The sequence below is a fragment of the Ovis aries genome, chromosome 4 (genome assembly GCF_016772045.2).
Source record: "Ovis aries strain OAR_USU_Benz2616 breed Rambouillet chromosome 4, ARS-UI_Ramb_v3.0, whole genome shotgun sequence".
NCBI lineage: Eukaryota > Metazoa > Chordata > Mammalia > Artiodactyla > Bovidae > Ovis > Ovis aries.
The window spans coordinates 26,265,866-26,290,081 of record NC_056057.1 but is presented as its reverse complement, the minus strand read 5'-3'; the positions used below and the strand labels follow the sequence as shown (position 1 = coordinate 26,290,081).

General features: G+C 41.1%; 2 protein-coding genes across 4 annotated transcripts in view; one reads left to right on the top strand and one right to left on the bottom strand.

Annotated features, from left to right (window-relative positions):
- Positions 1-2,614: 2,614 nt before the first annotated feature.
- On the top strand, positions 2,615-15,675 carry AGR2 (anterior gradient 2, protein disulphide isomerase family member). 3 transcript variants are annotated; one of them, XM_004007773.4, is made up of 8 exons: positions 2,615-2,658; positions 5,575-5,720; positions 5,981-6,044; positions 6,162-6,214; positions 7,468-7,541; positions 10,559-10,622; positions 13,402-13,485; positions 15,369-15,675. In XM_004007773.4, the coding sequence occupies exons 2-8, from the start codon at positions 5,582-5,584 to the stop codon at positions 15,416-15,418; spliced, it is 528 nt and encodes a 175-aa protein (XP_004007822.1). In that variant the 5' UTR covers positions 2,615-2,658; positions 5,575-5,581; the 3' UTR covers positions 15,419-15,675. The 3 variants fall into 3 exon arrangements, with proteins under 3 accessions (XP_004007822.1, XP_004007821.1, XP_012031839.1); XM_004007772.4 differs by having other exon boundaries at positions 2,615-2,676; XM_012176449.4 differs by having other exon boundaries at positions 2,615-2,887.
- Positions 15,676-23,067: 7,392 nt separating this feature from the next.
- Positions 23,068-24,216, bottom strand: part of TSPAN13 (tetraspanin 13) — a 38,376-nt gene continuing 37,227 nt past the window's right edge. Inside the window, exon 6 of the mRNA XM_004007771.5 lies at positions 23,068-24,118. Within this exon, the coding sequence (XP_004007820.1) occupies positions 24,044-24,118 (75 nt within the window). The 3' untranslated portion in view covers positions 23,068-24,043. The remainder of the gene's footprint in view (positions 24,119-24,216) is intronic.

Below are 24,216 nucleotides of genomic sequence, written 5' to 3'. Positions count from 1 at the left end.
ACCAAATTATTTTTGTATACTTTATACAAATAAACAAAATTTGTACATTTTTAAAGTTTTAGATCTAGGAAGAACTAGGTGTTTACATTTTACTTTTAATAGAGTATCAGTTCAGTTCAGTTCAATCGCTCAGTTGTGTCTGACTCTTTGCAACCCCATGAATTGCAGCACGCCAGGCCTCCCTGTCCATCCCAAGAAATGGGAAACGATTGTATTTGTACGCAGAAGCCCCCATACAGCTAAGTGACTTTCATAGAGAAGCAAGTTCTGTACCATCGATAGTATATTCCAGTGCTTACTATGTGCTATGTACCATTCTAAATATTTTTTCTCAATTATTTTATATAACCTTCCACAGATCCTATAAAGTGAGTCTTACTGTTTCCACTTCACAAGGAAGACGACTCAAGTACAGAGAGGTTAGGTAATTTGCAGGAGTTAGAAGTATACGTAGTAATCATCACACTAAATTTGAACTCAAACCAAAGGTGAATCTATAAAATGCCCCCTTCACCATCGCAGGACACTTCCTCTTGAGGATGAAGTCTAAGCTCCTTAAAACAGTATTCAAGGTCCCGGGTAAATCAAATAGCCCCCAAACAACTTTTCAAACCTATTGTTTATGAGTTTCCCAGATGTATCTGACTCTAGCCAGGGGTGGTTCCACTAAATATCCAACAAACATATTCTGGAAATTCTTTATCACTGTCTGCACCTGGAAACCTTGCTGTCTAGCATTAGTCCGAGCATTTTCATGACTAGCAATCTCTATTTCCTCTGAAAAATAATAACAGCTGATACCTATACCACTTGTTGTTCATCACTTCTCGTGTTGGACTCTTTGTGACCCCCATGGACTGCAGCATGCTAGGTTTCCCTGTCCCTCACCATCTCCTGGAATTGCTCAAACTCACGTCCATTGAGTCGGTGATGCCATCCAACCATCTCCTCCTCTGTCAACCCCTACTCCTCTTGCCCTCAGTCTTTCCCAGCATCAAGGTCTTTTACCCATCCATTATGGCATGCTCTTCTCATGCAGATGATTAATTTTTAGTGTGGGTCAATCTTAACTCTTCAATCAGATCATTAATAACCTTACAGCAGAGATAATGTATTCAATGTCTTTGTTTCCCCATGGGTATGGCTTACCATCCTGAATTGCAACTGTCCATGGATGTATTTGTCTACCTCAATAACTGACCATGTCTTTTTCATTTTCCTATCTTTAATGTCAGGCATAGTGTTTGCTACATAATCAGGCTTCAAGAATATTTGGTGAAGTGGGTGCTCAAGTGTGTCCAACTCTTTGCAACCCCGTGGACTGTAGCCTGCCAGGCTCCTCTTCCATGGGATTTTTCAGGCAAGAACACTAGAGTGGGCTGCCATTTCCTCCTTCAGGGGATCTTCCTGACCCAGGGGTCGAACCCGTGTCTCCTACATTGGCAGGCAGATTCTCTTCCACTGAGCCACCTGGGAAGCCCATATAAAAGGCTTACTGCTTTTCAAAGTTGAGCTCAAATCATTATTTTTATTCAAATTCCTAAAGAGATTATTTCTGTGAATTCATTTCAAATGAAAACTCACCATTTTTGAAATCCCTTCCTATTTTGCCCACAGAAACTCAGGCTTTATCAAAAAATTCACCTGCTTGAAAATATTTTGAAATAGTATGATCTCAACTCACTTCAAATTTTATTTTTATAGGGTTTGCATATCATTAGCTAACTTTCTGTTGTTAAAGATTTTTCTGTTCTGAACTTTTAAGGATTACACATAGTTTTCACAGGATTAAAATTTTTTACAGAAAACCCAAGTCCAGTCTTAAAATGTTGAATGAACTATTGCATAAATTTAAATGAGAAAGTAGTTGCACATCTTAGTTTATAGGTGTGAAAAATGATGGAAATAGCTTCCTGCTATGTTTAGCAGTAAAGTTTGCCATTGAATGAGAGAATATCTGTGAAATACCTTTGAATTCTTTGGAGAGGAGTTCCTGCAAGGTGATTAATAAAAACTCATAGTGTTAGGATATCTTTTTTTCAATAACTTCCTTAGTTTTAATATATTATAGGAATTCTTGGTTTGGATTACTTTCGTACCTACAGTGAATACACATTTTGTTTGCCAAGAAAAGGAAGTACATTGTGTGAAATAATTTATACCATAATGGAGGACAGCAGCTTATATGAGTGTAGGGGTTAGAACAGTGAATCATCTCTTGTGTGTTTCTAACTAAATAGAGGCAATCTGCCCGAGAGAGAGAGAAAAAAAAAAAAAATTTCTACAAACCACAAATTCCATCCAATCACATAAAGACAAATCAGCCTTCAGGCAAATCAAATGTCTTCATTTAAACTGTACCTGGATTTGGCACTCTGCCCACCTTTCTCAAATCTCTTAACAATATGCTTTCACAAAGAGTTAAAGGCACGCATACTGAAAGGGACTCCCTCTGCAACATTATTTTTTAAAAACAGGGAACTCTTTAGCCCCGGGAAGACCTGGAGAAAGAAAAGTTCCTTTCAGAGTCTGCACCATGTGAATACAGGATTAGTGGGTGGGATTGAGGTGTGCTCAGGTGCATAAATAGAGGCGTGGGCTGAGCCAGCATACTAGGAAGCTTGGACTGCATCGAGGCCGCCTGGCTCACACAGACAGGTGGGTGGGGAGATCCAGGTAAGGCTCCTGACAGTATTGTTAGACGGGCACCTGTTAGAATGAGCTTTGGCCTCTGGTTACCATGTAAAGGTGTAGGCAATCCACAGGCAGAGGAGTGCGGGGCAGTTCCAGGAGCAGCAAAATGGGATTTGGAGAGGGAATTGATGGAATTTTCACCAGAGGCTTCCTAGAACCTCTCTGTGAAGCGATGTTCCTGAGCTGATTCAAGGTAATGGTTTCTCTCCCAGAAAATGAGAGGTTTAAGAGCGAGCCAACTCCTGGAGTTTTCAAGCCTGACACACAGCCCAGGGTCTCCTGTCTTGGTTACTGAGCCCTGATCACCATCTAATGCTTGTTTCTTTCTTACTGGCAAAGCAAAGACCCACAGGGCTGTGAAACGTCAGCTCAGATAAGCTGCTGGGGATTACCGATCAGAATATTATTGCAAATCAGGAAATAGCTTTCCTTCTGTGTCTGATATAAAGATATCCTTATTGCTTATTCAGTCTTTAAATTCATAGCGCAGAATGCAAAAGGAGAGATCTGGTTACTTTCCTAAAGCATTTATGAACAAGGACATTGAAACCTCCTGCAAGGCATTCGTTGATGAAGACAGAGATATAGTGAGCAGTGAAAAGTGCTGGTTTCATAGTGTGTGTGTGTGTCTCCAAATTATCAGTGTCCTCCATGGTTAGCTTTCTGTTTTGAGGTGGTTTATGCATGCAATTTGCAGATCACAGTCAATTCAGGACTAAAAATTGATGTGTTGAAAACAGTACAGTGAATCTCAGAAAATCTTGTTTGTACAGCAGGAGTTATATTCGGCTCCCTTGAGTCGTTCTGCCATAAAACATGTATGAGGTATCAATAGTTCCAATCTGAAAGCTGCAAAGCTATAAAAAGAGGTCCTAATGGCCACTTGCACAAGAATTGTCAGTGAATTACATAAATACTTCACCACCTGTTTACTGCTATTTTTGCTAATATACATTTGTTGCCATACATAAAATATAAAATCAAACGTTTGTCGATAAATTTCAAGCCATTACTTGCATGATATTTTCTGAATCAACCATTATCCTGAATAGTGTAATTATTCTCACATAAGGGTTCTTGGTTTTTAGTGTTGTTGGCATGAAGAAGAAGTCTTTGTAACAAAAAGGCTAGAAGACTTGTGTAGCACAGTTGGGGTGCTTGTGCAAAATACTGGATACAAAAATTGTTACTGGCGTTTCTGTATCTTTATGGATATAGAAAATGAAGACAGTGTATCCCTGTTTTTGCTTACATCTTTTTTGTGAGACATTGCGTGGCTACTACATACTATGACATAGACAATAATTGGTCAGATTAATATAAGACATCATCTGGATTTGGTAACTTAGCAATGCCTTTTTTTTTTTTAATTGGCTAATGCTTAACAAAGGCTTCCCCAGGTGGCTCAATGGTAAAGAATCCACCTGTCAATGCAGGAGATGTGGGTTCAGTCCCTGGGTTGGGAAGATCCCCTGGAGAAGGAAATGGCCACTCATTCCAGTATTCTTGCCTGGGAAATTCCACGGTCAGAGGAGCCTGGCAGGCTATCGCCCAAGGCGTCTCAAAAGAGTGGGACATGACATCACGACTAAACAACAATGCTTAACCTGCTATCAGAATATGAGAAAGTTTACCCCTTAAAAACACTGAACATTGGTGGTCCATCCTGTTTCTCTTGCAGAGTTCATTTAATTTGAAACACACCAATATTAGAGTTAGGTGTTTCTTTTTAACCAGTTTCAGTCTTCGGCTTTACTAGCATCCCAAGTCTCCAGCTTTGCACGTCATGGTCCCTGGACAGCCCTAGTGATTCGTTAGTGCAATTCACCTTGCTAGCTCACTTACTTCCTCACTCACTCATGGACCTTACCTTGCTATTCTCTTTCCCATTCAAAAGTATCTGCTTTGAAATAGTACAACATTTCCTGATATTTAAATTTGGAATACTGGAAAGAAAAGAAAAATTAACAAAGAGACATTTACGAGATTGGTCTCTCTGTGTGATGAGTCCCATAGAATATTTTATGGGATAAAATAGAAATATTTTGTGCACAACCACCTACCTATACAGGCCCACACTAAGTGTCAAAGAATTAGCTCACTGGAAGAAATTTCCACTGATGTATTTTAACCAGTTCAGAACCAATATATCTAGAGTTTGAGTAAATGTTACACTAGGGAGAGAGCTGTGTGTATGCAAGCCTTTAGTTAAAAGATAAAAAGTTGGCAGTTTCTAAATGAAATAAATCATTTCACTCAGATCTTATTTTTCAATGGCAGTGTCCCCATTTTAACAAATATTAAAGAAATATGTATGTTTAGGGCAACTTTTTCCAAATGGGAAGATGGGAGCCAGCAGTGCAAAGTGGCAAGATCCAAAAGCCTTGGTTCTATGCCCCTCTCATTGGTCTTCATTTCTCTGAATTTCAGATTCTTCATCTACAAAATGAGACACTGGGGAGGTGGGGAAAGAGGATATAACTCCTAAGTTGTCTTCTACTATGATGTTTTTTATGAAAAATATAAAATTTAAAAGCAAATTCCCTTAACTATAAGAATATATACATCTATCTCCTAATTTTCTTAAAACATATCTGTATCTATTTCTACATTGTATATTTCTATGGAGATCTTCATCAGTATATTTTTTTTTTCTATACAGATCTTATATAGAGGTGGATAGATAGAAATTTATACTATGCATTCTTAGGAAAGTTCTGTGGAAGGTATTTTTTCACTCCAATTGCATGTGCTCAATCCCATCTAAGCCTCAATTCTTGTTGTGTCCCACGCTTGGGTTGCAATCTAAAGACTTTGAAAAATTGCCAGTTTCTTTTTGTTTTACTGGCTTCTTGCTAATTTACTTGTTTTCCATATCAGATTTGCCATGGAGAAGATTCCAGTGTCAGCATTCCTGCTGCTGGTGGCCCTCTCCTACACTCTGGCCAAAGAAACCACAGTCAAACCAGGAGCTAAGAAGGATACAAAGGACTCTCAACTCAAACTGCCCCAGACCCTCTCCAGAGGTAGGAGTCACACTCCCGCTGGCCTCCAATTATACTTAATTGGGAAGGATTTAACTCTCAGGCCTGAGATCTGTGTGAACAAATTTTTGTATGTGTTCTTTCTACATTTATCAAAGTTTACCATTATTTCTGTTTTCTCTAGAGGTTTTTGCTCTTCTTTAGTATCAAGTATATAATGATCCCAGTTTTACAACTGTTTATCAACAGCTCTGGGTCTGAAAACATAACAGTTTTAGATACACTGGGTTTTTTTGTTCTAGGTTGGGGAGACCAACTCATCTGGACCCAGACATATGAAGAAGCTTTATACAAATCCAAGACAAGGTAAAGACAAGTTTAGGGAACTCTCTCAAAGCTCTCAAGAGAGCCATCTAGCGATCTTTAGTGACACACAAAATCCTACTCATTAAACATGATCCTATCTCTCTTTGTCTCTTGAAGCAATAAACCCTTGATGATTATTCACCACTTGGATGAATGCCCACACAGTCAAGGTAATTTATACTTCTAAATATAATTTCTTTTATAGGTTTATAGCTTTAGAGGGAGGGTCCAGATCTCTCATCTTTATACCCTTAGCACCCAGCACAGTTGAATTAAAAAGAATATTTTATGTAGTAAACACAGTAACTTCAAATATTTCCACGTTTTGTGTTAACCATTGGCTCACAGTTTGAAAATACCAGCTCTAGAATTCATCCCTGACTTCTTGCTTTGTCTTTTATCCCACATTCAATACATCAACAAATACCAAAGATTTACCCTCACAGTATGTCCAAAGGCCAGCACCAGCCTCCTGTGCACACCATCTGTGCAATCACACAGGACACAGCGCTTCGAAGGCTCCTATGCTTGCTGTAAAGATCAGCTGTTGCCATCTTAAAAGTCATAGTAATTTTTGAACAAAGGGCTCCATATTTTCATTTGGCACTGGTGATGATGGTTTAGTTGCTGTCTGACTCTTGTGACCCGATGGACTGTAGCCCGCCAGGCTCCTTTGTCCGTGGGATTTCCCAGGCAAGAATACTGGAGTGGGTTGCCATTTCCTTCTTCAGGGGGATCTTTCCAACCCAGGGATCAAACCCAGTCTCCTGCATTGCAGGTGGATTCTTTACCTCTGAGACAGGCACTGGGCCTCATATATTACATAGCTGCTGCCCAAATGCAGCCACTTCCTACTACCTCACTGCTACTGCCCTGGTCCACACCTAGATGAGATCTTGCCTAGCTCTGTGACAGGCACCTACCTGGCTACCCTAGGATGCATCCCTAATATCTTTGAACATATCAGCCTCTCACTTCAATGTCATTTCCTCAAAGAACTCTTCCCTGAACATTCTATACTTTCAAACTTCTTGCTTTGCTTTCTTTTTCTTCAAAGTGCTTATCTCCACCTAAAACTACTTGCTTGTTTATGATCTGTCTCCTACACAAGCATTTCAGTCCTATGAAGAAAGCACATTTTATTTTTTTCCCACTGCTTTATTCCCAGTACATGAAACAGTCTTGCCACATAGTAACCACTCAGTAAACACGGGTTAAAAAAAAATTAAGAGATGAATGATTGACTGACTGAGCAGGAGAAACAAAGCTGGTCAATGGTCTAGATATTTCTTTGTTAACCATTTGCAGAAAGGGTGTGGTTCAATACTGTATTAAAAATACAGTTCAGTTTAAAATCTAACAGAGAACAATGGTTTCACCTGGTGATGAGATGAATGCTTCACTATTTTTCTTTGCATTACAGCTTTAAAGAAGGCATTTGCTGAAAATAAAGAAATCCAGAAATTGGCAGACCAGTTTGTCCTCCTCAATCTAGTTGTAAGTTAGCTCTTCATCCTCACTACCATTTCTCTCAGTATTTGAAATGGATGGTTCCTTCTTTCTCTATGTCTTAATCATACTACTTTAACGGGGGGATCTGTTCTGAATACATCTCATAGACTACAGAGAGAAAAGATTTTATTTTGCATCTGTCTTGCGTGTCTACATTTTTGTTTACGTGTGTGTGTATATATGTGATCACATCCATGCCCAGTTGCTCAGTTGTATCCGACTCTGCAACCCCATGGACTGTAGCCTGCTAGGCCCCTCTGTCCGTGGAATATCCCAGATAAGAATACTGGAGTAGTTGCCATTTCCTTCTCTAGGCAATCTTCCAACTCAGGGATTTTGTTTAGTGACTAATAATTTTAAACTGTCTGAATAACACTCTCCTGTGGTCCGGGATTTCTTGGTTGCTGTAATAAGCGGGAAGTCTTTGTCATTTACCAATTCCTTGCTGTGCCCCTTTCCCCTGCAGCCCTGGCTGCTCTCCACCCCTCCATGTGCCCTCTCTTCTCTCTGGAAGAGACAGCTTTCTGGGTGGCCAAATCTAATCACTTCACGAATGCTGTGGGCCAATGCTTCCCTATCCTAATTGGCCATCACCACCTCTCTTCATGGTAAAGCTTTCTGTTTTTATAAGTTCTACTCGGTGTAGAAACAGGATCCACTTCTGTTTCAAAGGCAAGCGATCAGTAAACAACTCAGAAGACTCTTTCGTCACCCGGGACTTCTCTCTCTCTCTCCTCTTTCTGGGTTGACAGGTGAGCTTCTTCAAGGAGCATCCATACCAGCCATTCTTCTTCACCTCCTTCCACAGGCTCCTCTTTCTCCATTTATCCCCTTAATATAAGTGAGTTCCTGATCTCTATTCGACCTATTTCTCTTTCCATATTTTATATTCTCTATGGACAATTTCATCCAGACCTGCTCACTGGTAATTCCCCCCGTCTTCCTCGAATACACAACAGCTTCCAATCTGTGTCCACAACCAAATTTCAGAAATCTTGCAATCAGCTTTAACTTGATATGTTCAACACTGAATTTATCAACATAACAGGTTTTTCACAAAGCTCTTTCTTCTCCATTCCCTATTCCATTAGAGTGTTATTCTAGACTTGACTCTCTGGCAGTCATGAAGGCCTTTGGTTCTGACTTGGAAACAGTCTTACTATTGGTCACTTCCCTGTAAATCCAGGACCGCTGTTTTAGTGTAGGAGTTTTTCACTTTACTAGCTTACAGTAACTGGCTCTCTGACTGCAAAGTAAATCCTGTCTGATTCCACATGATTGTCAGGGTATTTACTCTAAAAACCGAATCAGGATCACGGCTCTTCTAACATCCCTCCAGCGGTTCTCCATTTACGGGCAAATCTGAACACTGTGGTGAGGAGTGCGAGGCCACTCACGAGCCGCCCCCGGAGTAGCTTTCTAGCATCATCTCTCGCCACAGCTTCAGCATCCCTAGCCTTTGTGTGTGTGTTCAGTCACTCAGTCCAACTCTCTGCGACCTCACAGACTGTAGCCCACCAGGCTCCTCTGTCCATGGAATTCTCCAGGCAAGAATGCTGGAGTGGCTTGCCATTCCCTTCTTCAAGGGGTCTTCCTGACCCAGGGATCAAACCTGCATCTCCTATATTGCAGGTGGATTCTTTATCACTGAGCCATCCAAAAGCCATCCCTATACTTTAGACTCAACCAAATACTCGATTATAGAAACTTCTAGGTCTTTCATCTGCCTTTGTATCATCGTCCCCCCTCCTCTGCCCAGAATGACCTCCTTTTCTATGTAACTGACTCCGATTCATTTTCTAAAGATTTCTCTTCACCCACTTCAGAAAGTTCTATGGAACCTGCAGACAGGGTTAAATGTCCCACTCTGGGCGCTCGATGTGCCTGCATATCCCTCATCATAGCATCTCACCCACCGGACCCCCAATACTCCTTCCTCATCTCCCAGCGTGTGCTAAGTCACGTCAGGCGTGTCCGACTCTTTGCGACCCCATGGGCTGTAGCCCACCAGGCTCCTCTGTCCATGGCATTCTCCAGGCAAGAACACTGGAGCGGGTTGCCATTTCCTACTCTGGTGATCTTCCCGACCCAGGGATTGAACCTGGGTCTCCTGCACTGGCAGATGGGCACCACTAGTGCCACCTGAGAGGCCCGTCTCCCAACAGACATGCATTAATTCAAGAGAAGTGCAGGATACTGCTCAATAAAGTTCTGAATTAAAAAATGATAGATGAATTCCCCAGACAATCCTGTGTGTTTTGTAGTTTCTCCAAAAATGACTTCCATTTTTTTCATTGATCTATTTCTTCCTACCTCATCCAAGATGCTTTCCCTGAACACCATCAGTTCAGTTCAGTCGCTCATTCGTGTCCGACTCTTTGCGACCCCATGAACCGCAGCACGCCAGGCCTCCCTGTCCATCACCAACTCCTGGAGTTCACTCAGACTCACGTCCATCAAGTCCATGATGCCATCCAGCCATCTCATCCTCTGTCGTCCCCTTCTCCTCCTGCCCCCAATCCCTCCCAGCATCAGAGTCTTTTCCAATGAGTCAATTCTTCGCATGAGGATGGTGGGATCACTAATCTAGAGCCAGACATCCTAGAATGTGAAGTCAAGTGGGCCTTGGAAAGTATCGCTACGAACAAAGCTAGTGGAGGTGATGGAATTCCAGCTGAGCTGTTTCAAATCCTGAACACCATATGCCTCCCAAATTCTCCCTTATTGAGTGCTAGGGCTCCTTATTCATCACAGCCATCAGCTCTACACCTCCTGTTCTGCATCACACTCTGCTCCAGCTTCTTCATTATCTCATGCGTGTAATTAGCTTCTACATCTGTATCACTAAACTCTCTTTGTTAGAGATGTGCCTTATAGTGTCTTAAGTGTTTTAGTGTTTAAGTGTTATAGTGTTTTAGTCCAGGAATGGACATGTTTTTATAACAAGTTTGAAAATAACTGAAAAGGATAAACAAACTGACAGTTGCTTTTTTTCATCTTAGTATGAAACAACTGACAAACACCTCTCTCCTGACGGCCAATACGTGCCCAGGATTTTGTTTGTTGGTAAGTAAAAGTGACGATGAGATAACACACACTCTGAACACTGCACAAACACTGCCACATCTTTTCCTCTGTCCTGCACACCCTCACCTGTTGTTTCACCACAGCCAAGGAAACGACAAAGCTGGGGTGAGGGGTGGTGGGGGATGGTGGGTCCGCTGTTAACTTTCAGTTTCACCAACTGTTTGCATTAGAAAATGCAAGCGCCTACCTATTTTCATACATGACATTTTTTCACCTGCTAATTTGAACTTTTCGTTTTCTGCCATAAGAACACCTGAGATGGAAGTACCCTATTCACTGTTTAAATGTATTTCCCCGAATTATATCATGCCTGGAAATATTTAATCAGGCATCCTTTGGTTTTGTGCGCTGGAGTTTTCTTTCTGATGCTTTTGATCATTATTTTTAGGTGTGTTATGAATATGAGCTGAAAGAAAAAAAAAAAATCAAAGGAGCCATGCTCCTTCCTGCCCCTGGTACTTCACACATGCTGTCTCCTGCCTGCCCCCAGCCTGCCTCAGTATCCCCAGGCCACCTGGGTAATCACTGTCATTCACAGACCTGCTCAAAGCCCCATGACGTGCTCTTGTGGCACTATGTTCCTCTCAATGGTCACTCTTTCCTCAGTTATATTTTTCCATTTACTGGGTGATTGTTGAATAATTATTGACCCTCAAGTGGCAGAGACTAGATCTTTTTCTGCTCATCATCATATTTTCAGAATGACCCTGTGGTAGGCTGACAGTAAATATTTGTTAAATGACTGAACAAATTAACTGAATTTGGCTTTGATCAAAGTAACTCAGATGGTAAAGAATCTGCCTGCAACGTGGGAGACCTGGGTTTGATCCCTGGGTCAGAATGATCCCCTGGAGAAGCAAATGGCCACCCACTCCAGTATTCTTGACTGGAGAATCTCATGGACAGAGGAGCCTGGCGGGCCCTAGTCCATGGGATTGCAAAGAGTCAGACACAAGTGAGCAACTAACACTTTCACTTTGATCAAGGTGATACTGAAAAAAATGGGGGAAAAAAATCTGTAATTAAATTCATCATATAGCACACCTCACTCTGACCAAGTGTAATTCATCCATGTTCACACTAACCTACAAAACAGAGAGAAAAAGTGAAGGGAGGAAAGGAGCAAGGTTGAACCGGAGCTAATCTTACAGATTTGGTCTTGTTGGGATTTAGAAGACTGAGAATCCTTACATTGAAAGGGCCTTTAGAGGTTATCCACCCACACCCCATGCAGGAATTCTCTTCAGTGCTCCTCTTAAGGGCAGTTTGCAGTGCTGCGCTGTGCTCGTTCAGTCATGTCCAGCTCTTTGCAACCCCATGGGCTGTAGCCCACCAGGCTCCTCTGTCCATGGGATTCTCCAGGCAAGAATTCTGGAGTGGGTTGCCATGCCCCTCTGCAGGGGATCTTCCCAACCCAGGGCTGGAACCCAAGTCTCCCAAATTGCAGGCGGATTCTTTACTGTTTGAGCCACCAGGGAAGCCTAAAGGCATTTTAAGCCCTGTCTAATTCCTCTGGTCATAAGAACCAGGTCCCAGGCAGCTTGCTCTTCCAGCTCAGTAGTTCTCCACGAGGCCTGCATATTAGAATTGCCAGGAAGATCTGAAAAATCACGTTGCCCAGGCTACCTCTCAAACCAGTTAAATTAGAATCTCACAGGGTGGGACGCAGATGTCAGTCTTTGAACGCTCTGCTGGTGACTTCCCTGGGCAGCCAGGGATTGTGAGCCAATGGTTGGGAGACTTAAAAGCTTTTCTTACGTTAATAGATTATGAAGGTGAGACCCTGTGTGTACACCAGGCAGAAGAAGAGTAGATCTTAAGTCTTTTTTGAGCAAACACACGTCAGTTTCCTGTAATTTATGTCTGCTGGTCCCAGTCCAACATTCTGAAATGACAGGGACTGTCCATCAGGTACCAGTGACAGACTTGGCATGCATGAGGCTGGGTTTCATGTGTCCTCTTCATCTAATTCTCAGGTAATAGACCACAGGCTCCTTTAATCACTCTCTTAAGGGAAGGCTGATAGGCCTCTGTATGTCTTAACACCTCCCTTTTGGATGTATCTTGTTTATACCTTTTTTTCCTCATTAATTGATAACTTCAAGTTAAATGTAAAACATGAAAAATAAAAAGACTTAAACCTAGAGGAATATATACATAAGGGACTCTCAAATCTCTATTTTTAACATGCAGCTGGTTAACAATAAAGCAAAAAAAAAAAATCATAGAGGACAACACACAATTATTTTATCTTGGCTGCTCTTAAGAGCTTGCATTCTTCTATTCATTAAAAAAAAAAACTTTGGTTTGGAAAAGTATCATTTGATGTGTGTTTCTAATTATCTAGGCTGCTCTTGGTAACATATTTCAATTATAACATAATCATTTCAAAAGTTTAAAATAATTCTTTAGTAGAGAATGCCATTGCTTTCACCAAAAACAAAATACCACTTCAACAATGTATATTACCCTGCTTTCAGGCTGCTATAGATAGAACAACAGAGTTTGTAACCTTTTCCACAAATACCACTGCCAGGCTACTGAATGCTCCCAGTCTGGCTCTGGGTACCAGCTGCGGCGGCCGGGTTGCAGACTGGATGGAGGAGAATCCCATCCAGCAGGGCATGTCGTGTTCCTTTCATGGGATGTGAATAAATACACAGGCTTTCATGGGATGCAAATAAACACATAGGCTTCCTCTGCAAAAGAGGTTCCTTTGAAACAAAATACTTCATTCCTTTTGGCTTTTTCTTTGTAGACCCATCCCTGACCGTTAGAGCTGACATCACTGGAAGATACTCAAACCGTCTCTATGCTTATGAACCTTCAGACACAGCTCTATGTAAGTGTTACCTCCTTGGAATATCCATAGAATTGCTGTTGTGATGGGTAGAGTCTACACTGGGAGGGGAAAAAAGCCGTGCTCAGAGACTCCAGAGAAACAGTCTAACCATATCCAGTCTTGTGTTCTTCATCAAATCACATTCATTTTGATCCCATTTTTTAAAATCTCAAAGAATTATTTACATTAGGTGTCTTTCCCTCCAGGAGGATCCTAGGACCATATTACATGCTTTTCACGTTTCTCTTCCGCACAAATAACTCCTTCTACCACAAAACTGAGTACAACAGTAATAGTACCAGGGTAATAGTAATAATCTGCATGCTTTGTTAATTTTTTTTTTTCCCAAAAAACAAAAGTAAAATCATTTAGTCCAGCTTTTTAGAGCTGAATTTGAGTTCAGTTTTAAAGATCAGTAGGAAAGGTGGTTCCAAATAGTTGCCAAGATACTCAATTCCCCAGGGGTTGCCATAAAATGGAAAAAAAAAAAAAGTTTGAGACTCAAGGCAGAAGAACCTCAGTGGGAGACTGTACCTAGCTGTGAAATGTAATTAGTCCTTCTGGGAAGAAAACTGGGTTTTGTCCTAAGGATCAATTTGCTCAGTGACTAATGACTGTATAGACTGGCATTGTCCAATTTGTCAGCCACTAGCCACATGGAGCTGTTTAATAGTAACTTTAATGAAAATTAAACAAAATTCAACAAGAGAACACTGTATTTCAAAAAGACACACGTACCACAGTGTTCACTGTAGTACTATTTACAATAGCTAGGAGCTGGATGCAACCTAGATGCCCATCAACAGATGAATGGATAAAGAAGTTGTGGTACCAATATATGATAGTATATTACTCAGCCATAAAAAGGAATGAATTTGAGTCAGTTCTAGTGAGCTGGATGAACCTAATGCCTGTTACACACAGTGAAGTAAGTCAGAAAGAGAAAAACAAATACGGCATATTAACACAAATATACGGAATCCAGAAAAATGGTACTGATGAACCTATTTGCAGGGCAGGAATAGAGGACTCAGTCACAGAGAACAGACTTGTGGACACAGTGGGGAAGGAGAGGGTGGGATGGAGAGAGCAGCATGGAAACATAAACAGTTGCTGCATAACACAGGGAGCTGAACTCCATGATCTGTGACAACCAAGAGCGGTGGGCCAGGGTCGGGGGTGAAAGGAAGGCTCAAGAGGGAGGGGGACACATGTATAGTTATGGCTGATTCACCCTGTTGTATGGCAGAAACCAACGCAACATTGTAAAGCAATTATCCTACAGTTAAAAATGGAAATTAAAAAAATTTTCAATCTACAGACACAGTGACCACATTTAAAAAACTTAATGAACAAGCACTGAATATTTTTCATCATCCCAGAAATTTCTATTGGGTGGCATCGACCTAGAACGTTATTTTGGGAAGGACTGTGAGGTTGTATCCAGCAGCAGGAAAGAATGTCCCAGTCCATTAGCAATGCCTCCACTGGGTGCTGAGAGAGCCAGGGGATGCACACCCCAAGTGTATTGAACATTCTTGAGATAACAGTATAAAGCTTAACCTATTAAGTCTTAACTTTGGGCTCCTTAAAGGCAGGTATTCTGCACAGGTAATATCACCATGCCTTGTAGAAAAGGAACTGAATAAACATTGGAAGCGATCTGGATTATAATGAAAGCCATTTCACGTGCTTTTAGAAAAAATTTACAAGATTACCAACTATTCACCCTATGATAAAATAACACCTATTATAAATTAATTAATTAATTAAAAAACAGCACCTATTAAACAAGAAATAGAATACTAGAGTTTGGGGATAAACTATCACTATTAATATAATTCTGATGATGTGTTGATTCTTGTAACTTTTTCCTCTGTTAGTGCTTGACAACATGAAGAAAGCTCTCAAGTTGCTGAAGACCGAACTGTAGAGAAAACACAAAATCTGTAAGATCCTCCCTTTGTGTTGGGCCTTGAGACTGGGAACCAGAGGAGGCTCTGAAAAACCGTGGAAAAGGCTGAAGCACTGGTGAACCTACTGATTAGATGATGGTTTCATGTTACAACAGCTTTTTTTTTAAAAAAACATTGGTTTTACATATACATGTATGAAAATAATATCATATGATTCCATAGTAAGCTGTGATTTTTTAAAAAATAAATCCTTTTAGGGAGTGTTCAAACTGTTCACTTTTTCCCCAACCTGGTCTTTCACGAAAAGCTATTTGGTTGACTCACCAAATAGGATTTTTAAACACAAAGTGTTCGAAAAGGGGACAAGACAAACCTAGTTCAAGCAACAAAGCCCAAAGACAAAATTATCATCTCATCTCACTATAGTTTCTCACTGGGTGACTAAAAGTAGACGTGAGCTTGAACAACAGAAGTATCAAACAATATGCTCTAGGGGGACAGAATATCTAGAAAGGCATCCCGAGCAAATCGGTCTCTAATTGAAGAGGTTCTCCGGTGGCTCAGTGGTAAAAAGCCTGCCTGCAATGCAGGAGACACCAGACATGTGAGTTCGATCCCTGGGGCTGAAAGATCCCCTGGAGAAGAGAATGGCAGCCCACTCCAGTATTCTTGCCTGAAGAATCCCATGGACAGACCACCGTGGGCTGCCGTCAATGGGTCGTAAAGACTCGGACATGAGTTAGCAGCTGAGCATTACCACTAATTGAAGACCACCTTGCCTCACTCTGGCCAGAAACTCCTATGGACACACTTGGATTTAGCAATTCATTTTTATTTAGACTTTGCTCTCAGAGAAAGCCTCTGACAGGTAGCTTTCTCCTTCAGAAGGCCAATTTTGTGAAAAGGTCATTCAGAGAACATCTGTATCCTTGAACACACTCCAACCACATCCTGAGAATTCAGTCTCATACTATATTTGGTTTCTTAAGATTTTAGAGTGCTGGTCTGAAATAAATTCAGTAAGAGCAAAGGGCAGTGACATCACCTCTATGGGGTTAAGATCAGAGGTCACTATCTCTCTTTGGATGGTTAAGGGGGAAGGTGTCATCAGAAATAGGAGAGCAGCTTTACCTATTTTTAACTCTATATTCTGCCTGACAAAAACTGTTGTTGTTGTGTTGTCCAGTCACTCAATCATGTCCGACTCTGCAACCCCATGGACTGCAGCATGCCAGGCTTCCCTGTCCTTCACCGTCTCCAGAGTTTGCTCAAACTTCATGTCCATTGAGTCAGAGATGCTATCTAACCATCTCATCCTGTCGCCCCCTTCTCCTTTTGCCCTCAGTCTTTCCCACCATTAGGGCCTTTTCCAATGAACACAATGAAAAGACAAAAATTAGCAATGTGTATTCCTATGTACTTACTAATTAATACTAAGTATCACTAATGTACTTAGTACATGTGTGCTCAATTATATCCAACTCTTTGTGACCCCATGGACTGCAGCCTGCCAGGCTCCTCTGTCCATGGGATTCCCAGGCAAGAACACTGGAGTTGGTTGCCATTTCCTTCTCCTGGGGATCTTCCTGACCCAGGGATCGAACCTGCATGCCCTGCATTGGCAGGCATGTTCTTTACCACTGAGCCACCTGGAAAGCCCACTAATGACTTCAATACATATTTAATCTCACATTCATTATTATACAAAATTCCTTTATCATCCAACCTCCACTGCCTTCCTTAGCCCCCAGATGGTTGTGGTGGTCTGTGCCATGCTTTGTATATTGGTTATCTATTGCTTGTCTTAATTAACTTTTTGTTTATTTGGATAGAGCCCTTCTGAGTAGGTCCTTTGGCATTAGTAACTTTCCCAGTTAATACTTTCTAAAATACTTTCTCTCACACAGTACTGTCAAAGAGCTCTGCACTAATCTGTTCTAAGCCTACACTGATGATTTAAATCCTTAACAAAACTGTCACCAGAGAGACTGGGTGCCCTTCTTGTAAGTAGGTAACCTACTGTGTTTAAAAAGGTAAAATGTTCCATTTAGAAATGTCTCTGAAGGTTAGCTGGAGGAAAAAAAAGACATTTCTACTGGAATAAACTAACATTTTGAGTAACAACTTCTAAGCTATTCAGGTATCCCTTATTGTACAATGAAAGTGGTTGTTTTTTTCTTTTTTTTTAAGTTGGGCTGATACGAAATATGATTAAGCCCTTAAAATTTATCGAATGTTATTTTAGCAACCCATATAATTTATAAAATAAAAATACATCTCTAAGAAGCCTAATGTTAAGGTCCCACAGGAAAGTGGCAGAGCAACAGTCATTTTAAAAAAACTCATCAACTTTGACCCAGTTTCCTCTACTTGCAATAATTTGTCCCAATTAAATAATTCAAGAGAAATTGTTCTGTGAAGATGCCTATGGCAACATTATTTAAACACCACCTCCAAATCTAATGATTACTTGTTCACTAACAGAAAATGCACTATATTGTCATCAATAAGTTATAAACATCATATAGAGAAACAAAAAAGACAAGTGAAAAAGAGTTTTTAGGAGTTTCTATGCTATAACTGTAGGTACAGGAAATGTGTCTGTACACAGGTTAGAAAGAGAAGTTGCAAACATCAAAACCGTTGTTTTAGCTCATGGAAATGTTAAGAGTGCCTGCTCTTTCTACCAAGCCCTTTACTGTCATCTCACAATCTTTCCTTTGCGTTTAAATAAACTTACATGAAAGCATACCTTGAGAGAGAAACGGAAGAATGCTTTAAGACTAGAGTCTTATTTCAAACAGCTGAATAAAACTGTTGGTAACCTAGACAGGATATAAAATGGTGCAGCTACTATGGAAAAACATGTGACCATTCCTCAAAAAATACAGAATTATCATACATCTGAGAAGTCCACTTCTGAGTAGGTACCCCAAAGATATCTATACACTCACATTCATAGCACCATTGTTCACAACACTTTGGAGGTGGAAGCAAACCAAATATCCATCGATGAATAAACGGGTAAACAAAATGTGCGATGTACATATAGAATGGAGTATTATGTAGCCTTTAAAAGAAGGAAATTCTGACATAGGCTATAACATAGATGAATATGGAGGACATTATGCTAAGTGAAATAAACCAGCCACAAATTCTGCCCCATTTCAATATGAGGCATGTGTATCAGTTAAATCCATAGAGTCAAAGTAGAATGGTGGTTGCCAGCTGCTAAAGGCAGGGAAAAGATGAGGGGTTATTATTGAACAGAGTTTCAGTTTGGGAAGATGAAAAAAACTCTAGAAATAAGTGGTGGTAATGGTTGTGCAACAATGTGAATGTACTTAGTAACACCGAACTACATACTTGAGGCTTAAAATGATAGATGTTATGCTATGTATATTTTACCACCTTCAATTTTTTAAATCAGTTTTATCTGAGGCCCCACAGCATGCAGGGGAGCAGGCAGGGACAAATTCTGGAAAAAAATTAGTAACAAAAAGCATCTGTAAAAGTCATTTACGTAGACCATCAACATACCTGACTACACCTGTTTTAGAACTGTGGTCTTCAAAGGACCAGCTAACTCTGCTCTGGTTTTCTGCTTGCCTGATGCCTTCAGTAATCCTAGGTAGCTACCAAGGTCCCATATTTAGTAATCCCTGGTGAGAACAGAGGCTGAGAGGGAGAAGAAAGAGAGCTCAAAGGCAAGAACGGCACTTTCCAGGGCCCCACCAACAAGCAGACTTCAAAGGCCAGATGAAGTTAGCCGACTTACTATAAGGCCACTTGTCAAGTGGTGACCTTACCAACCTGTCAAAAGCAAGATCCCCAAAGTAAGCAGAGTGGTTTCATCCTCCAGGTGGTGGCAAAGTCCATTCTTCGACATATATTTTAACTCACAGGCAACTCCCTGAAGCCCTTCTCTGCAAAAGAACTCCAAAAGCTGAGTTTCCTGAAGGGAGGGGAGAGAAAAGAGAGAGGAGGGGAGGAGAGGGGAGTGGGGAGGAGAGGGGAGGGCATGGGAGAAGCAGCCTGGCACTTGGAGGGGGAAGGGGGGGTCTGCTTTTCCCCTTTCCCACTGTCTCAAGAGTCATTTCAAGGACTACAACTGCCATTGACTACAATTGTGATAGTGACATTCCAGAAACATTTCAGCACGAAAAGCTCTGTCTGGTCTCTTTTTTCCTTTCTCCCTCTCCCTCTGGGGTCAGGTGGAAGAGTGGGGCCAAGGGCGCTGCCCCTTTAAAATTATCTAGAAAACATTCTCTGAAAACCCACCTTGTAATTAATTGCACCTGGCGCAGAGAGCCTGGTGTAAAAATCAACTGCTAGCCTCAAACATACCGAGGGCACAACAGCTTTAGACAAACCCCTTTTCTGATCCAGACACCCAGACAACGGTTTTTCAACTTATTGTCATCTCCAATAAAACAACTGACATGTGAATGCCCCTATTTGCATAACCATGACGTCCGAAAGTGTTTTTCCCCTAGAAAATACTATGTAGAAACAGGATTCTAACTTTCTCACCACCAGCTAAATGGTGAAACAGTTTCACATATTTACACAGTGCATTTTCAAAAGAATGAATAAACTTAAACAGGGCTAAACAAATATTTAGAAAAACAGTGTGAGCTTGCTTCTGGCTGAAGGAAATGAAGAACTAAAAGCCACTCTTCTGGTTTCTTTTTCCTCTGAAAGGTTCCATGCAGCAACACACTCCTGAGGTTGAAAATGTATAACTGGTTTTCACACCAAAATTACGGTGGCTCAGACACAGGAGCTGAGAGGAATTTAAGCTATATGAGCTGAGATTCCTAGAATGTATAGCCTCAAAATTTTCCATCTGTAGTAGCATTACGTTTTTCTAAAACATTTCTCTATGTGAAATACATATACAGAGAATGAGAGAATTTTTTAAAGCCGAGTTTGTCTTTTTTAATAAGTGCTAGGTTTAGAAGGAAGAAGCTCTAGAGTCTTTAGTCCTCAGTCTGGTCGGTCAAGACAGACCCTGATTTGACATGCAGCCTCCTCTGAATTTACAAAATGTTTTTGTGGCAAAATTTCTGTGCACACAGACAGCAGCCCTCCCGTCATCCTGGGATCAGTCAAACCTCAAGCAGGTTCACCAACAGCCATCTGGGACTCAGAGGTTAGTGGCCCTAAAGAGTCATGCTTCTCAATCCCCGGGCTGTAACTGAGTTGACCTAATTAATGCTGTTGCAATTAGAGCACAAACCAAAGCTATGGGTTGCTTTTCTCTGGAACAGCCCCTTTCCACATAGAATCATTTGTACCAAGAGAAAGTATTCTATTAGGAGATTCCAGAACCTCATGGAAACTTCAAAATGCAATAAAGCAAATGGGGAAAATACAAAATGCTCTAAAGGAAGACAGAGTCCAGAAATCTCACTTCCTTCATGTGTCACACTCTCATGGTACAAGTGGGAACATTTTTAGGGCTGCCCTGAGCCCTGAGGGAGAACAGAACATGTCACCCCAGCCTCTCTGGCATAAAGATCATTGTGAGCTGATTACGTGAGGGGAATCACCGACTGAAACCGCCCACCCTGCTCAGGCAATCACGGAAACCATCTGCATGAGTTATTTTATAACAGGAGATCCTGGTAAGGAACATGGAACTAACAGGCTACCACCAACCAGAAGAATTCAGGTCAAAAGGTTGGAAGGCGACAGGAGATGCGAGTCCATATGTCGTCCCAGAATTCTCCTTGCTGGAGTCCATCTTGACTGAGCGACGTGTGAGCCACTGGGAAGGACCCTGAGTCAGAAAGATCGGCCAGAGACAGCCCGGAAACTAATCACATCACCACAAAACCCAAGAGAGCGAGCCACATGGCAGAAGAGTCCTCTGGGGCTCCCTTCCCTGCTGCTCTCCACCCAGGTGGCCCTTCTCAACAAAGTCTCTTGTTTTGCCAGCCTGTGTGTCTCTTTGGACAATTCACTTCTGAGTGTTAGACAACCGCCCAACCCTCAGGACCTGGAAGGGGTCCCCTTTCTTGCAACAATTATTTTGGAGGAACAACAGACAGGAGAAGCTCGGAAAAAAAGAGTAGAAACTTACTCTTCTGTAAGATAAACTTACATTTCAATCTCCATTTGTAAATACGTCTCCTTCTCTGTACCAGGAAGAGAAGCATGATTCCAAATCACCAAAAACTCATATCAATGGTGCTGGCTTAAAACTGCTGACAAACCTCATCCTTGTTTACTGTGCCTTTCCTGGTAACTTCCCATAACTGGCTTCCCGACCACCACACACACACACACACACACACACACACACACACACAGACACACACACACCACACCCCTGGTAACTTCCCATAACTGGCTTCCCGACCACCACACACACACACACACACACACCACACCCCTGGTAACTTCCCATAACTGGCTTCCCGACCACCACACACACACACACACACACACACACACACACACACCACACCCCTGGTAACTTCCCATAACTGGCTTCCTGACCACCACACACACACATAGCTGGTAACTTCCCATAACTGGCTTCCTGACACACACACACACACACACACACACACACACCACACCCCTGGTAACTTCCCATAACTGGCTTCCCGACCACCACACACACACACACACACACACACACACACCACACCCCTGGTTACTTCCCATAACTGGCTTCCTGACCACCACACACACACATACGTGGTAACTTCCCATAACTGGCTTCCTGACCAACACACACACACACACACACACACACACACACACACCACACCCCTGGTAACTTCCCATAACTGGCTTCCCAACCACCACACACACACACACACACACACACACACACCACACCCCTGGTAACTTCCCATAACTGGCTTCCTGACCACCACACACACACATACCTGGTAACTTCCCATAACTGGCTTCCTGACCAACACACACACACACACACACACACACACACACACACCCCTACCTTTCTCTTGCCCTTAGCTAAAGATGGTATTAAGACAATGGCTTGAGCCATCTCAAAGAGTTAATCTGTCTTTCTGGGTATTTCCTATACATACATGAGGTATACATGTTAATAAACGTCTGTTGGTTCTCTTGTTATCTGTCATTTATTAAGTGGGGTCTGTGTCGAGAACTCAGGAGAATAGAGGGAAAATGGTTCTTCTTCATCTACAACAGCGTGGGAATTGCACCAAGAGAATTTAGCTTTCTTAAAAGATGAGCCAGTCTGTCAGAGGCATGTAAGTACCCACCAACAAAACGCTTTAAAATTCTATATATAGGTCAGCCATTTCTCCTCTTTCTTGCTCTAAAAGCATCAAAACAATTACTAATGAAATATCATATACTACATAAAATATGACAGGTAATTAGTAGTGACAGGAAAGAACTTCTATATTTCCCCCCACCAAGATAAGCAACTTCTCTTTTAAAAAACAATTTTCACATGGAGAAAATAGACACTGAAACATTTCAAGAAAAGATTCTGGCATGACTTACTGGTGCGGGAAGTTAATTCCACGGTTGGATTACAGACTTAAATAGCAACTCAGTTCAACGAACCCAAAGCAAAAAAGAGAATTCCACTTCACTTAATTCATTTATCAACCTTTCCATTACTTTCTTTTAATTCAAACATCCAAAGACGAAGAAAGGTTTCCATACTTTAATTTTTTAACATAATATACAGAACCACAATACTATTTAAATTTCAAATTATGGGAGATCACATTCAAATATGCTTGGATTTGACAAGCTGCTGTGACAATACTGAGAAATTTCATGAGAAGGGTATTTAGAATGTGTAAGATAATCAAATATTGTTTTACTATGTGAGCCAACGAATTAATAGTAACTTGTTTAAAAAGGCAATCTTTTGGACTTCAAATTATTATAAAAGAATACCAAGATTATATATAGATATGCTTTCTGAATTTCTCAAACTCATTTCATTTTGAAGGCCAAAGGTAAACGTTACACATTAGGACATTCAGGAAATCATTTCTCCTTTTCACTTACCTGTAAAAATCAAAACCTAAACCATACTTTCCTAAAGACACGACTAATTCTAGACTACATTAGTGTGATCAGAAAGACTACTAGAACTAACATCACTTTTATATTAACAATATTCACCACATCACTTCTTTCCTAAAAGGACAAAAAACTGGGGAGTTTAGATTTCCCTTGTTGAACTTATAATAATCTCATACTTTCTGGCTTTAATAAACTTCAACTCTTTTTTTCCAGTGAGAACTATCTATACAACACAGTGCCATTTAACAATTATTCCAGTGAGATATACATTAAGAGTCACAATATGATCAACACAATAGTGCCTTACAAAGTTTTTCGGCAGGTAAAAATGCTAAGAAAGGCCACAGTAGACAGTGCCAGACACTGTGAAAAACAGCAGATTACAGCTACCACTGAGGTTCAGAGGAGACCACAAGTTTCAGATTTGTTTCAGCAACGGAAAAAGAAAAACATTTAGAGAAACATAAAAATATATAACTCCACTGTCAATAATGTAATTTTTCAGGTACTGTTTCCTTAAACAGGCAAATTAGCTTAACTTAGAAGATGTGTACAAGATCAGCATATGAAAGATGTTCCTTGTTTTCTCATCAAAGGAATGCACTAGGATTAGCACGAGGGTCTTTCTGGTTCCTGTATCTGTAGGTCAGCCAAACTCCCAGGATCTGGAAGGGAAGCAAGAAAAGAAGAAAGAGAAAGTAACAGTTGTGTGTGTTTACTCAGTTGACCCATAAAATAATCTGAACTCTCTGAAGCACTTTGT